Raw genomic sequence first — 13,634 nt, 5'->3', positions numbered from 1 at the left:
AAACCCATAATCTTAAATGAGGTGAACCAATTTATAGGCAATTTTTGTAGAGAAATATAGATGTAGGTATTAAATTACTAATGAATTCTAGAAACACTATGTGTTTTTATTTAAAATTGGTAAATGTGTATGAGAGTATGTGTGTCAAAGTGAGTTTAGTGAGCCAATAGATAAATAAAATGCCAGATGTACTTTTTAATTACATTTTTTTTGATGTTAGGGGTGGAACTCAGGGTCTCACACATGTTAAGTGTGAATGCTCTGTCATAGAGCTATATTCCCAGTCCCCTGCACTTAATATTTTTGTCACTTTCTTATCATTCCTTATGCTTATTCATTGATCACTGGTATTTCTTTAAAATACCTAATATCAAATATCAAAATCCTATAATTTAGCCTTTTCTCTTTATTAGCTCTTTTAAAAGTGTTTTGGAGATAGGGCTTCACTTAATGCAATGCAGAAAGGTCATCCTTTAAATATTAATTTAAAACTTTTGTCAGCTATGATTGTGCTTCAGTATGTGGAGGATTGTTCAAGAATGTTACCAAAACCACAACATCACAGTTCCCTTTTTCAACAGTAAAAATTATAATACTTTTTATTTAAACTCTTGGGGTAAATTAATGAAAAGCTTTCAAGAACGGGTTTCAACTCCTCTTTAGCTAAGTTGCACTGAAGGAATGCCCACACAGCCTCTGAGGAGAGTGTCAAGGAGGGTCATTCCCTAGGCCAATGCTTATGCAATGCTTGTCCTATGAGGGTGGTCCAGATGACATGAGGAATGGACTGGGCCGTTAATTCCCACCACTAGCAAAGGGCTGCTTCTCTAATCAATAAAACTCCTCCCCTCTAAGTTGTTTACACAATCTGGTAGGCAAGGGATTTTTTTGTTTTGTTTTGTTTTAGAAGAAGTATTTCAGTGTTATTTTTCCCTATTGAGTAATAGTCTAGAATAAACATTAACAAATAAAAGTGCAATTGAGAAAAATGAGCCAGTTATGTTCCCCAGAAGTAGCATGTTGTTTTGAATCAGGGACCGTGGGAATTATGCAAGCTGGGGTCTCAACCTGGAGCAAACTTCCTGGTACCTTTTCCATGTCGTCCCAGTTGGTGATGATGCCATGTTCTATCGGGTACTTTAAGGTCAGGATTCCTCTTTTGCTCTGTGCTTCATCACCTACGTAGCTGTCTTTTTGTCCCATTCCCACCATCACTCCCTGAAAAGGTTCAACACAGCACAAGTCAGTTTCTCCCAACACTTGCAAATTGGTTGCAACCAGCTCACAGAGGGTTAAAACATTGAGACAGAGGCTCCTTTTTAGTAGCAATAATATGAGTCATTGTCACTTTGCAAAGTTCCTTAGTTGACAGGAAACAGACAAGAACCAGCCTTTAAGCAGCAGAGGATGCTGTGGGAGTGGCAACTTTACACTGTGTTTTTTTTTTTAACTTATATGGTCTTTTTTTTGAGTGTGTGTGCTGGGGATTGAACCCATGGCCTTGTGTATGCAAGGCAAGCACTCACCAACTGAGCTATATCCCCAGCCCATAAACTTCTATGTTTCTTGATGAGATCTGTTAGGGCAGAGATTATGTCTGTCTTGCTCACCATCGTAGCAGACTGCTATTAACTATCATAGCAATCAACTATTATAATTGCCTAAACTAGTTAGCTGCTTTTTTCTAAATCATTAAGGTGATGTTTTAAAAAAAAATCCTCAGTGGATTTTAAATTGCTCTGGAGTGACTGTTTTAGAATTGCAAAATAACTATGGCCACTATAAATCATATAATATTTGTCTTGTATAAAATATGTCCATTGTGCAGAGTTCAAGAAAAAGACAGATTTCATCCATCAGAAGAGGCTTCTGTGACTTATTCTCATGAATATACACCAAATGGAGAGCCATAACCATCAAGCAGATGGGCTTAATACACAAAATACATTTTGGATGTGAGGTAGAATTTCTGAGATGAAACCACCTAGTTTTTACCAAATGGCTGCCACCAATATTTTGTTTATACATAATATGTAAAATTACTTAGTGACTATGAAGATGTATTTTAATGGCAACTAACATCACATAAAAAGACATTGATATCAATGTTGTTTTCATCTAATACCAAGCTCTCTGAAGTTGAGTGACCTGGATCTTTATTTTAGGTTCTTTTCAAAGAGTAGATATGGTTTACATAGGATAACTCAAAAGTGTTTATGATGATGATGACAATGATGATATTTAGACAAAAAGAACATATGAAAAAGGGTCCGACTATATCTGATAGACACCCACCCACCAAACAATCTGTATTTTATATGAAACTGGCATTTACTCCTAGACATGGATCATTCTATCTATCTACCTATCTATCACTCTATCTATCCATCTCTCTATATATTTTTGTGGCACTGGAGATAGATCCCAGGGTTATCACACATGTTAGGAAATCACTCTACTGCTGAGCCATATCCTCAATCCATCACCGATATATTTTTAACAGGTTGCTGAGCAGAGAGCAACAGACAATTTGTGGGTACACATGGGCAGAGAGGGATCTAACCTATAGCCCTATTCTCTTGCTGTTCTCAGAATTTCACTCACCTGATGTCTGGGACGTCCCACAATAGATGGGAAAACAGCCCTGGGAGCATCGTCCCCAGCAAAGCCAGCTTTACAGAGCCCAGAACCATTGTCACACACCAGGGCAGTGCTGTCCTCTTCTTCACACATGACTGGAATGGATTCACAGGTTTCTACATAAAACAGGGAAGAAGCAGTAGGTGTAAAAGAGCCGTTATTAAGCACTTACCGGATGGCTTCCATCTCCAGAGTGGGTTTGGGCCCCTCCTCTGTTTCAGGCTTTCCCCTGACTTATCTATCACACAACCTTTTTACCTTAAAGTACTGTAAGGTTTTGATATCCAAAACTCTGACTTACATGTTTGTATCACTGGCCCTCAACACAATGACTGGCACATCACATATTCTTACCAGCACTTTAAAGATAGGCTGAGCTTCCAGCCTCTGAGACTCAATCTTCACAGGGACACATTACATACTATTTAGGAAGCACCTAGAACTTTCTGTATTAACCCAAACATATTTTTCCAGATATGTTATACTTTTCAATTTTTTTTTCCTAAAAAACACTCCCCAAAATTCTGGGAGATGAACAGCATGTGAAACTTTGGAAATGTTAAACTGCTTAGATGTTTAGTTAACATAAATGTTCAATATAATGGTCTCTTTTTGGATCCTGAGGACTTTTACTTGACCTTCAGAGCAATGTTAAAATGAGTCAAGATTTCCTAAGATGGTACTTAAAATTTTAGGCATTACACTTATTCTTCATTAATAAAAGTCACCTTTAATCTAAAAATTCAACAAGCAAGGGTGAGTCTATTGAAATTACATTTCACGTAGTAGAATATTTGCTGCCATTAAGAAAGATAAATAAAAAGAAGATGACAGAATATTCTTATGTAGTAATAAAAGGTTAGAGAAAGTAGTATTTTTGTCCATAAAGATTACATATACTTATCAAGATATTGACTGCGGATATTTGGAAATGGTTGCTTTTGTAGCAGTTTGTAACTATCTTCCCTGAGTTCTGCTATATTCTCTAATTTTATAAATTCCTTTGGTTATAAAACAATATTTTAAACAGCCCACTTTTAAGCTTGGATTCTTTGATGAAGTCTGGAAGCAGAAGTACCAATACAACTGTGTGAAACTGAAGGCGTAATAGTAGATGTTTTCATCCAGTGCTCTCAGTTTTACAAGTGTAAAGTGATTTGTTCAAGGACACACAGGACATTGAGGCAGAGCCCAGCCAGATACCAGGTGCCTGTTGGCCACCTTGTGCTTCCAATCCAAGAGTCTTTACATTTTCCTAACAGAATTCGAGAAATAGTCTGTGAAGAGAAGTACTATCAGAGTTCTCTGCCTGGCATTGATGCCGTTGAGATCTCAAGATATCAAGTTGAGCAAGATGATTCTTCTGTTTTTATTTTATTTTATTTTGCAGTGCTGGGGATCAAATTCAGGGCCTTGCCTTGTGCATGCAAGGCAAATGTTTAACCACTGAGCCACATCCCCCGTTCAGATTCTTCTTTTAAATGGGTGAACTTATTGTTACTCCAGACCTACGTATAAATGGCGATTCTGTTAAGGCAATTTCTAGGAAGTAGGAAAAAAAAGTTTTCTTTTTTTTCTATTAATGATCTGGAGTTTTGCCAGATCATTCTCACAAAATCAATGCTATATCATCTCAAATGGTCAGAAATTCCAGAGCAGAGCTCCATGTAGTATAGTCCTTTGAAAAGAATATAAACCTCAGTTGAGATGACATATTTTAAGATCAAGGCTTACAAAATTGTCTCCAACTGACAAGGAACTCCAGGCTCAGGGCATTGAAGTGGCTTGTCCAAGATCCACAGACTGACACACTGAGGACTCTGGAGATTACATAGTGACCGTGACTGCTAGGATTTGCCTCCAGTCTCTACGACTTAAAAGTTATGTGATTTAGCAAGTTATCCAACATCTCAAAATTAGAGTCTTCTGAACTATAAAACAGCCAAAATATTGGTAGATAGCTCAAAGAGTTCATATGAAGACTACATTTTTAAAGAAATATTTAAAATAATAAATTGTTCATATACATTATAAATTCTCCATAAATGTCTGTTTCATCATAATCGCCATTATTATATGACTATCATCATTATTATGATATTTTTGTTTCTAATCTTTGGTTTCTTTTCACACAACTCAAGATCAGAATGAAAATCTTCAATGTGTGTATTCCACTTGCAAAATGGAAAATGGAATTTATAAATGGCTTGTTCTCCCTCCACCCAGCTTCCCTTCCCTTTTCAGACACTGATTATTTGGCTTCCTTCCTAACAGATCCAGAGACATTCCAACACAGGTAGGAACTATAAGGGAGATGCAACAGAAGAAGCACTGAGTGCTGAGCATATGTCAAAGGCAGCCGGCCGCAGGGGATCAGCAGGCAGGCTGTGGATGTGCTAAGCCTAGTCTCCAAATGGACAGTAACAGCTGATCACAGGATAAAATATTTAAAATTAGGATGCTCTCTGAAAATAGGAAGAGATATTCCTAATAAGCCTTTTGTTGGGCAGTGATGTTTTGGGGGAAGTGTTTGAATATACTCAGTTTGTAGGCTGATCCCATAGCATTAGCAAGAATGCAGAAAGGAAAAAAAAAAAAAAAAACCTCAAAATTCAGTAAATATATTTATATTTGGTGAAAAATGTCCAGGAAGAATTTTAGAATCTCCAAAAGGAGCACTGTCATCTGTAAGAAGTCTGTGTCCCCAGAGAGAGCTGATTTGATGGTTTACAAACAACTCTTATCAAACCTGAAATGAGCAGCTTGGTTCGCAGCAAAGCATTTCCTAATTAGGTAAAACATGTTCTCTCCAATGTCTGCTTTTGGAACTGCACCCGGGTCAGGGGGTTTGCTCCAACCAAGTACAGTCCATCTTGTGCCAAAAATGAGTAGTTAGATGGGGCGGGGAGAAGGGAGGAATGGTACTTTTCCCAGCTCCTTGGTCTTGAAACACAAACCATATTTAGTCATGAGTCACAAACGGAAGGAAAATCTCAGCGTGAAAACTGTGGTCCAGTTCTGGTTGACGCTGCCAAACCCTGATTTACAGCAAAGTTCTGGGGTGGCAGGGCCGGCTCCACAGTCACACTTGCCTCACCAGGCTGGGGGGGAACTTGAGGCTGAGAGAAATGCAAACCAGACCTCCCTCTGCTGGGACACACAGCTGTCAGATGCAAGCTCGGCTCCCTCCCTCTTTCTCTGCAGAGAAAAATTTAAGTTGGTTGCTTGCTGAGTTCTGCCGAAAATGACCAATGATGCAGATCCTAACAAATAAGTTCACAGATACACTCAAGAGACACACATTTCCAATATAAGATACTACTAATTAGATCCGGGGGAATCCACAAGCAATACATAAATTCAGTCAAAATCAAATTACCCTCTGTTCACTTCTAAAATCCACTTCCAAAAGCATCAGCTGCACCTAAAATACAGTCCAATGAAAATTCCACACTAAATTTGAACTATAAAATAAATTCCGGAGTTTCCACTGCCTAAATATAAATAAATGTGTAATTTACTATAAAGAGCTAGTCTTTATCCCTAGAATGTGCTACAAAATCTGAGCTGTTGGTTTAGTACAAACAGCTTTCACAGGTGATATGCATGAATAAAATTCATTCCATCTTCCTCTCTGCTTCCTCCACCATCCAACCTGCATCTAAACCTTGTCTCAGATGTTAAATCACGAGAGCCAAAAGCTATAATCATATTAATGGTACGATCTTCATTCAAAAATATCAGATTGCATGAGCCTATCCAAAACCTTGCAGACAATGTCTGATTATATTGGATAATACAAGAGCCAGTGGAATCTCTTAAGTCACATCCCTGGGCGGGTACCACTTACCCTGATGGTGCTTGGCTCGGCTTCTCCACTCTGGGTGGGTGGTGTCCAGGGAAGCTGAACACTGAAGTGTTATATAGCCCCTTGTTCTGCTCCCCTCCCACTTGCTTCCCAAACAAGGAGCAAAGACGGACTGGAGCCCATCGTTCAGTCTAACACAACCATATAGGGACCTCAGCACAAAACTCTCTCATCTGGGTGGCTGGAGGCTGGAGTCTCTTCCACTGCATTCCACTGCTCTGCTTGTGAAATGGGAGGCAGCTCAGCTGCCTGTGGGAGATAAACAGTTCAAGTCTTCAGAACAACTGCTGGAGTGCCCAGAGACACTGGGCTAGTATTATAGGGCAGATGCAGGCACAGTTTGCACATTCCTCAGGAGATGTCAGCCTGCTGTCTGGCTGGCCTTTCAGGCTACTTCCTAGGGAACTTAGAGCAGAACGGGGCTGCCTCTGACTAGCAGGGACCTTTAAAAACTCTCCTGCAAAGGAGGCTTGCCACAAAGAAAGCTATGAGTTCAGTTGCCCACAGATAGGTAGAGGGAGTCTTTATGGCAGTCACCCCATGTTAACAAATCGAGTTCTTGAGTGGTGCTTAATGGAAACAAGAGTTGAGGTATAGATACAGAACTAATGGGCCCTGTTTCAAAGATAGAATGTAAGCTTTACCATAACCACTTTAATCCTTTGGTACATTAGATCTGTCTATTATATTTTCACTGAGCAATCTAGCAGCATGATAAGGAGGCATCCTTTGGCCAGAAAGACTACCAGGCACTCTGTCACAAAATTAGTTGGAGAGAAAAGAGAAGGTGGGGAGGAAGCCTCCTCCTCTCTCCCATGAACTCTTTTGACAGGAATACAGATCAGGGGACCCCATCATTTCTCAAAAACATTAGCTGTCATTCTCAAGCATCAGTGAATAACTTCAATGGCTTTATGCTTCTCTACTACTTTCCTCCAAGCCAAGATTATAAATCAATTCATAATAGAAATATTTTTGATGGATACCATGAGTATTTCTGGACTGTTGACATGTGAGAAAAGTTCCAGAATGAAAGGCCTTAATTTACAGCTGTGATCAGCTGTTCACTCATTTGATTTGTGGTAGACACATACATATGTGTATATTTATCTTTGAGGAATTTCGTTGTTGGTAATTAGAATTTTTTTGTGGGAGGAGGGACTGGGGATTAAACCCAGGGATATTTTACCACTGAGCTACATCCCCAGTCCTTTTCATTTTATTTTGAGACAGAGGCTCACCAAGTTGCTAAGGGCCTTGTTAAATTGCCCAGGCTGGTCTGAAACTTGCACTCCTCCTGCCTCAGCCTCCCAAATCACTGGGATTACAATCATGCACCACCACACCCAGCCATCATTATAAAAACCTAAATAGCTTAATACTAAATCATAACAGAATATCTCTGTATTACTCAGGATTTTGTGAACTGTACCTCATTTCTACCAACCATAAAATACAAGTGCTTGAATGCTAAAATATGAAGACTACATAGTACAACATAGAGTTGGGCATTTGGTATTAATCCAACAGTTTTCATCACAAGGGGTCATGTGAAGCAAAAATTCCATATTTTCCTGATTGAGTAAAGGTAGGATCCCCTCCACTATCATTTCTGTCTCAAGCAGTGTCTATGTCATCCCTGACATCTTGACGAAATGACTGTTCCTTTAAAAATCAAACAGAAGAATCTTGATAATCATCTTTATGAGGGCTGGGGTTGTGGCTCAGTGGTACAGCAATTGACTAGCATATATGAGGCCCTGGGTTCTATCCTCAGCACCACATAAAGATCAATAAATAAAGGTATTGTGTCCATCTACAACTAAATTTTTTTTAAATCACCCTATGATTCTTGCATCATTTATTCTTTGATAATAGTAGTATACATCCATAGCCCTAATAGGAATCAGACTATGATGACATAAAAAGACATAATAAAGAGGACTTAAGATTTAGTTTTTCTTACAAGTGTTTTAAAAGAATCTTTGACACTAGCCAGGGAAGACTGTGACTGAAATAAATTTCTGAGTATGATTCATAGTCTCATTGTTTGAGTTCAAGATTTATACTTTTATATCCATTCCAAGTCTCTTCAGTGAGAGAAAGCAGCACTGGATGAGTATGTATGTGTATGCACAAAGAAAACTCCACTCGAGTGGCCAGATAGCTCTTGGGGCTGACAGCCATATATCTAAGGAATTATTGAGCAATTAGAAAAACAGTGTCTGGCCACTTGGTTGCAGTTCAGGGAAACTATAAAACAAATTCCAAGCTATAAGCACACATTTAAGAATGAACTCCAGGCATGTTATTCAAATACCACACACCATCTTGTTATGTATTTAGTGATGATTCACTATAAATCCTTTGAGAACTGGGACAAATTTTCATTCCCTTTGGAACCCAGTCCAGAGCTGAGTAAACAGAGGGTGCTCATCAGCAGTGATGGAAATGTTCACTATCAGCATCCTCTAACACAGCAGAACTAACCACATGTGACTACTGATGGTTGAAATGTGTGCAGGATTGGAATTTTTGAATTTTATTCTATCTTAATTAAATTTCAGTTTGAACAATTACACGTAGCTAGTGACTACCATATTAGTGAGTTTTGTACTTGGCTGCAATTGAAATTGCCTAAAGGGCATTTAAAAATCCCTACGCCCAGGCTACATTCTAGACCAGTTAAAGCAGAGCTAGTGTCTAATGTGTAGCCAAAGGTCAGAAACTTCAGAACAGAATGTAGAATAGAGGGTTCTCCAAGCAAGGCCTATGAATTCTCTGTATCAGAATTAACAAGAGAGTGTGTTAATAATACATAAGGATGATTCCCCCTCAACTTCCTAAGTCACAATCCCTGGGATCAATTTTCTTAAATAAACTAATCATTTTACATTAGATTTAAGTTTACAGAAAAATTGAGATGATAGACCGGAGAGTTTTTATAGACCCTACACTTAGTTTCTCCCATACAGCAGTATCACACATTTGTCATAATTAATGAACGAATATTTATACATTATTACTAATTAAAGTCAGTGCTTTATTGGAATTTCTTCTGTTTTAACTTATTTTTCCTTTTATTTTGTAGAAGCTCACGCAGAACGCCACATTGCTCTTAGCCAAAACAGTTTCTCAGACTTTCCTTATTTTTAATGACCTTGACAGTTTTGAGGAATACTGGTCAGGTATTTTATAAAATATCCCTCAGTCTGGGTTTGTCTGATGTTTCCCCTATGATTAGACTCAGGTTATGTTTTCAGGGCAAGACCCTAGTTAAGACCCTTCCCACCACTTTGCATCAAGGGTACAGGTTATCAAGATGGTTTACCACTACTAATACTCATCTATTCATCTGTAAATTTTCTCTTTCCTCAAGCCTGTCCATACTCTCCTCTTGTATGGAAGTCATTATGTATAGCTACACTTAAAGAATGGGAAGTTATGCTTCACCTCCTTGAGGGCACAGTATCTATGTAAATTATCTGGCTTTGGATAGAGTCCTCAATGCTTCTTATCCATTACAAAATTTGAGAAGCTCTCAAAGAATTGAAGGGGGCAGAACCATATAATGGCCGGGGCTTTCCAGGTTTATTCTGATTCACTGAGTATACACACCATGGTGAAGGGGTCAATATACTGAACTTCTGTGGAGACTGACTGTCACTTATTTAATCCGGAAGGCAAATCATGGATCCTCTGGACACAAAACAGTGAATAAATATAGAACTGCTGATGTTACCACCATGGAGTGTTTGGGAATTGGAACCTAGCATATTGGAAGAGAAAAAAGCCATACAAGAAGGATATATATATATATATATATATATATATATATATATATATGGTGCTTTGAAACAAGTCATAGACACACAAGTCATAGACACTGTGGGAGAAAGGTGCAGAAAATATCAACTGCACCAACTAGAGAAATGGGTATGTTGGGAAGGAAAGGATTCTGGGACCTATATGGCCATGTGTAGAGGACTATTATGGCCCATGAGCACAACTGGACACTTCAGAGATACAATGCCATAATTAACAATAAAAACCAAACATTTATTAAGCAATTAGCATGTACCATGCACTCACTTAGCATTTTGCATCAACTGTACTATTAATAGATCCATTTTTAAAATTAGGTACTTGAGGCTGAGAAGAATTTAAGCAACTTACCCAAAGTCATAACATTACTGAGTGACAGGTATAAAATTCAGGGTCAGTTCAGCATGACTTTGGACCCGAAGTTAAAGTGAAGAAGACCAGTTGCATGCTTGGAGGAACAGTTGCGTGCTTGGAGGAACAGTGCATCCTCAAACATAGGATGTTTTGCACAGGAAACAGGAAAGAGGCAACCATGCTCCCACTTGGGAAGGTGGAAAAAGGAACCACACTTATTAAAGCCACTCACTTTGGAGAAACAATAGAGGAAAGACAAGCTGAGGTTTAAACCATCAGCAAGAGTTTCAGCAGATGAACTATTCAGAGTTTATGGTGTAAAAGGTAGTTCAGAAACTCAACAATCACTAGGGAATACCCTGAAGTAGTGACAAAGCTGTTTTCCCAAGAGGAAAGTATTTTATTATTTCTGTGTTTGTAAGACACAGAAAGTCTCTGTTCCCTACATCCCTGCTTGGCTTTGGCAAGGCTGCAGCTAAGAGACCTGTTGGTTTCTCTGGGCATGATCAACACAGTGTTAAGTTTTAATAATTCCGGAAATACCCAGTAATGTGGCAAGGATTGTGAGGGACCTAGAAACCTGACCGCAAACAGCAGCATCTCTAAGTAGCTGAAAAGGTTTAGTCAGAAATGAATACTTGCTTCAGCAGCCTGTGTATTAAATATGAAAGTATAACTAGTATAGATTACATCTACAAGGAAACAGATCTCATTTACCTTCACCTAGAAATATAGGTTAAGTTTCTAACAAACAACCTAATAACATGAAGGAAAGATTGCTTTGGGGGCAGTGTGTGCTATGTCCATAGAATTGGTTCAGAGGCAGCAAGATGGTTTCAGGGCTATTACAGAAAGTATTTTTGTTTTACATGAGATTTCAAGAGACCTTTAAGTACCCTTTAAATCTGACTCTCGAACCTTTTGACACAGTGAAGTGGCACCTTGCTGAGAGTCTAAATGTCAGTGCTCATCTCTGTCCCTTCATCAGCATTAACTGTTACAAATACGAAATAGTCTGCAGTAAGAGTGTGAAGCTTTTAACAATTAAGATTTACCTAGTTTACACACATCAGAGGAAAACTTGGCACCTGCAAGAGGAGACCAACTACAGAGAAGGACCAAGGGCCCAGGTGTGAAGACCCATCATTTTGATGGTTCCACAAAGAAGCCCTTGTGACCTGGGACAAGATCTTTACACCTCTGGATCTCAATTACTCATATTATAATGAAGGCTTCAGGCTAATTTGCCTGTGAGTTTTCTTTAGTTCTAACATTCTACACAATCTTCCCTTTGTCCTCAGCATTTGCTCAGTAGCTGTGAGAAAGTGCTAGGTATTACTAGTTGATGGAAACTACAAGCCTTGAAATCAGGGTTTGCTAATGGTGGTCCAGAAAATTATAAATGGCAGGATTATTACTGCTGCATTGAATTTCTACTTCTTAATTTCTTTAGGTAAATAGAATAAAACATATACTTTTTAATTTCTTTAGTTTAATTTCATATAAACTATATATGATATTTTTCACCATGCATCAGTCATCTATGTCCCAAAATCTAGGACACGATTTGCAAATTCAAATGCCTACAAGATAAGAATGACAAATGGTATACCCACAGTGCTATGGTTTGAATGTGAGGTGTCCCCCAAAGCTCCTGTGTTGATGCAGGAATGTTTGGAGGGGAAATGATTGGACTGTGAGAGGTGTGACCTAATCAGTTCATCCTAGTTCAAATGAACCAACTGGGTGGTAACTGTAGGCAGGTGAGACTGGAAGAGGTAGGTCACTGGAGGCGTGGCCTGGAAGGGTTCATCTTCCTTGGGACACCTCTCCCACCTCTGCTTCATGGTGGCGTTGAATGGAGCGTGCTTCTGTACTATGCCCTTCTGCCCTGGTGTTCTGCCTCACCAAGGGCGTTCCCCAGCAATGGAGTCCGTAAACAAGGGAAGAATGAAAAGAACAAGTGGTATTTCTGATGAACAGGTCTCCTATAAAGACATCAGCCATCACTCAGCTCCTGCCTATTATTAATGTGTTAGTTTGGAGTTCCTAGCTCTTCTACTTTTAAAAAGAAAGTAGAAATCGCAAAAGGGGAACAGGCTAAATAAATTCTTTCTGAATATGTTAGTTAATGTTTTATTGTTGTGACCACAATGACCAATAGGAACAACTTCAAGGGGGAAGAGTTTATTTTGGCTCACCCTTTCAGAGGTTTAGTCATGATTTCAAAGGTTTAGTCTGACTCCACTGCTGGGGGGTTCCCATGATGAGGCAGTACACCAGGGTGGAAGGGCATAGCACAGAAGCAGGCTGCATTCAGGGTCACCAGGATGCAGAGGTGTGTGTGTGTGTGGGGGGGGGGGGGTCCCAGGGAAGATAAACCCTTCCAGGCCACGCCCCCCAGTGACCTACCTCTTCCAGTCTCACCTGCCTACCGTTACCACCCAGTTGGTTCATTTGAACTAGGATGAACTGATTAGGTCACACCTCTCCCAGTCCAATCATTTTCCCTCCAAACATTCCTGCATCAACACAGGAGCTTTGGGGGACACCTCACATTCAAACCATAGCACTGTGGGTATACAATTTATTAACTCTGATGTACAAATAAGGCAATCAGTCCAATCACAACTCCAGTGATTTCTGACATGCCATCCTACAGCATTCAATGGATAAAAATTTTAAAATGGCAGAAGTATGAAATAATCTCAAGGGTTGGTGTAAAAGGGAAAGAGGGAAGAGGGCAGTCTCAGCTAGGGGGAGGTCAGGTGTGCCTCCTTCTTCTGTTGTGTTATCAGCTTCTTGAATGTGGCTCTGTGATTTTCACTTAGAAAGGAGTAACAAAAGCTCTTGGTTTATTGTCTTTGATGAAGTCTTTGTCCCAGATACCAAGTGTCTGAATATAAGAGTGTCATGCACTATTTCAGAGTCTGAAGTAAGGAGATTA

The 13,634-nt window shown here is 39.3% G+C and overlaps 1 protein-coding gene across 2 annotated transcripts in view; it reads right to left on the bottom strand.

Moving 5' to 3' along the window:
* The window catches only part of Acta2 (actin alpha 2, smooth muscle), a 49,963-nt gene that overhangs the window by 9,996 nt on the left and 26,333 nt on the right, over positions 1-13,634 (bottom strand). Inside the window, exons 1-3 of one of the 2 annotated variants that reach the window (XM_027949225.2) lie at positions 6,491-6,576; positions 2,605-2,756; positions 1,090-1,218 (exon numbers count right to left, since the gene is read on the bottom strand). In XM_027949225.2, the coding sequence (XP_027805026.1) occupies positions 1,090-1,218; positions 2,605-2,733 (258 nt within the window). In that variant the 5' untranslated portion in view covers positions 2,734-2,756; positions 6,491-6,576. Of the gene's footprint in view, positions 1-1,089; positions 1,219-2,604; positions 2,757-6,490; positions 6,577-13,634 lie in introns of those variants that run through there. The other variant, XM_027949224.3, reaches the window with a different exon arrangement.

The sequence above is a fragment of the Marmota flaviventris genome, chromosome 4 (assembly GCF_047511675.1).
Source record: "Marmota flaviventris isolate mMarFla1 chromosome 4, mMarFla1.hap1, whole genome shotgun sequence".
Taxonomy (NCBI): Eukaryota; Metazoa; Chordata; class Mammalia; order Rodentia; family Sciuridae; genus Marmota; species Marmota flaviventris.
Note: the sequence above shows the minus strand (reverse complement) of the source record. Positions and strands in the feature narration are given on the sequence as shown.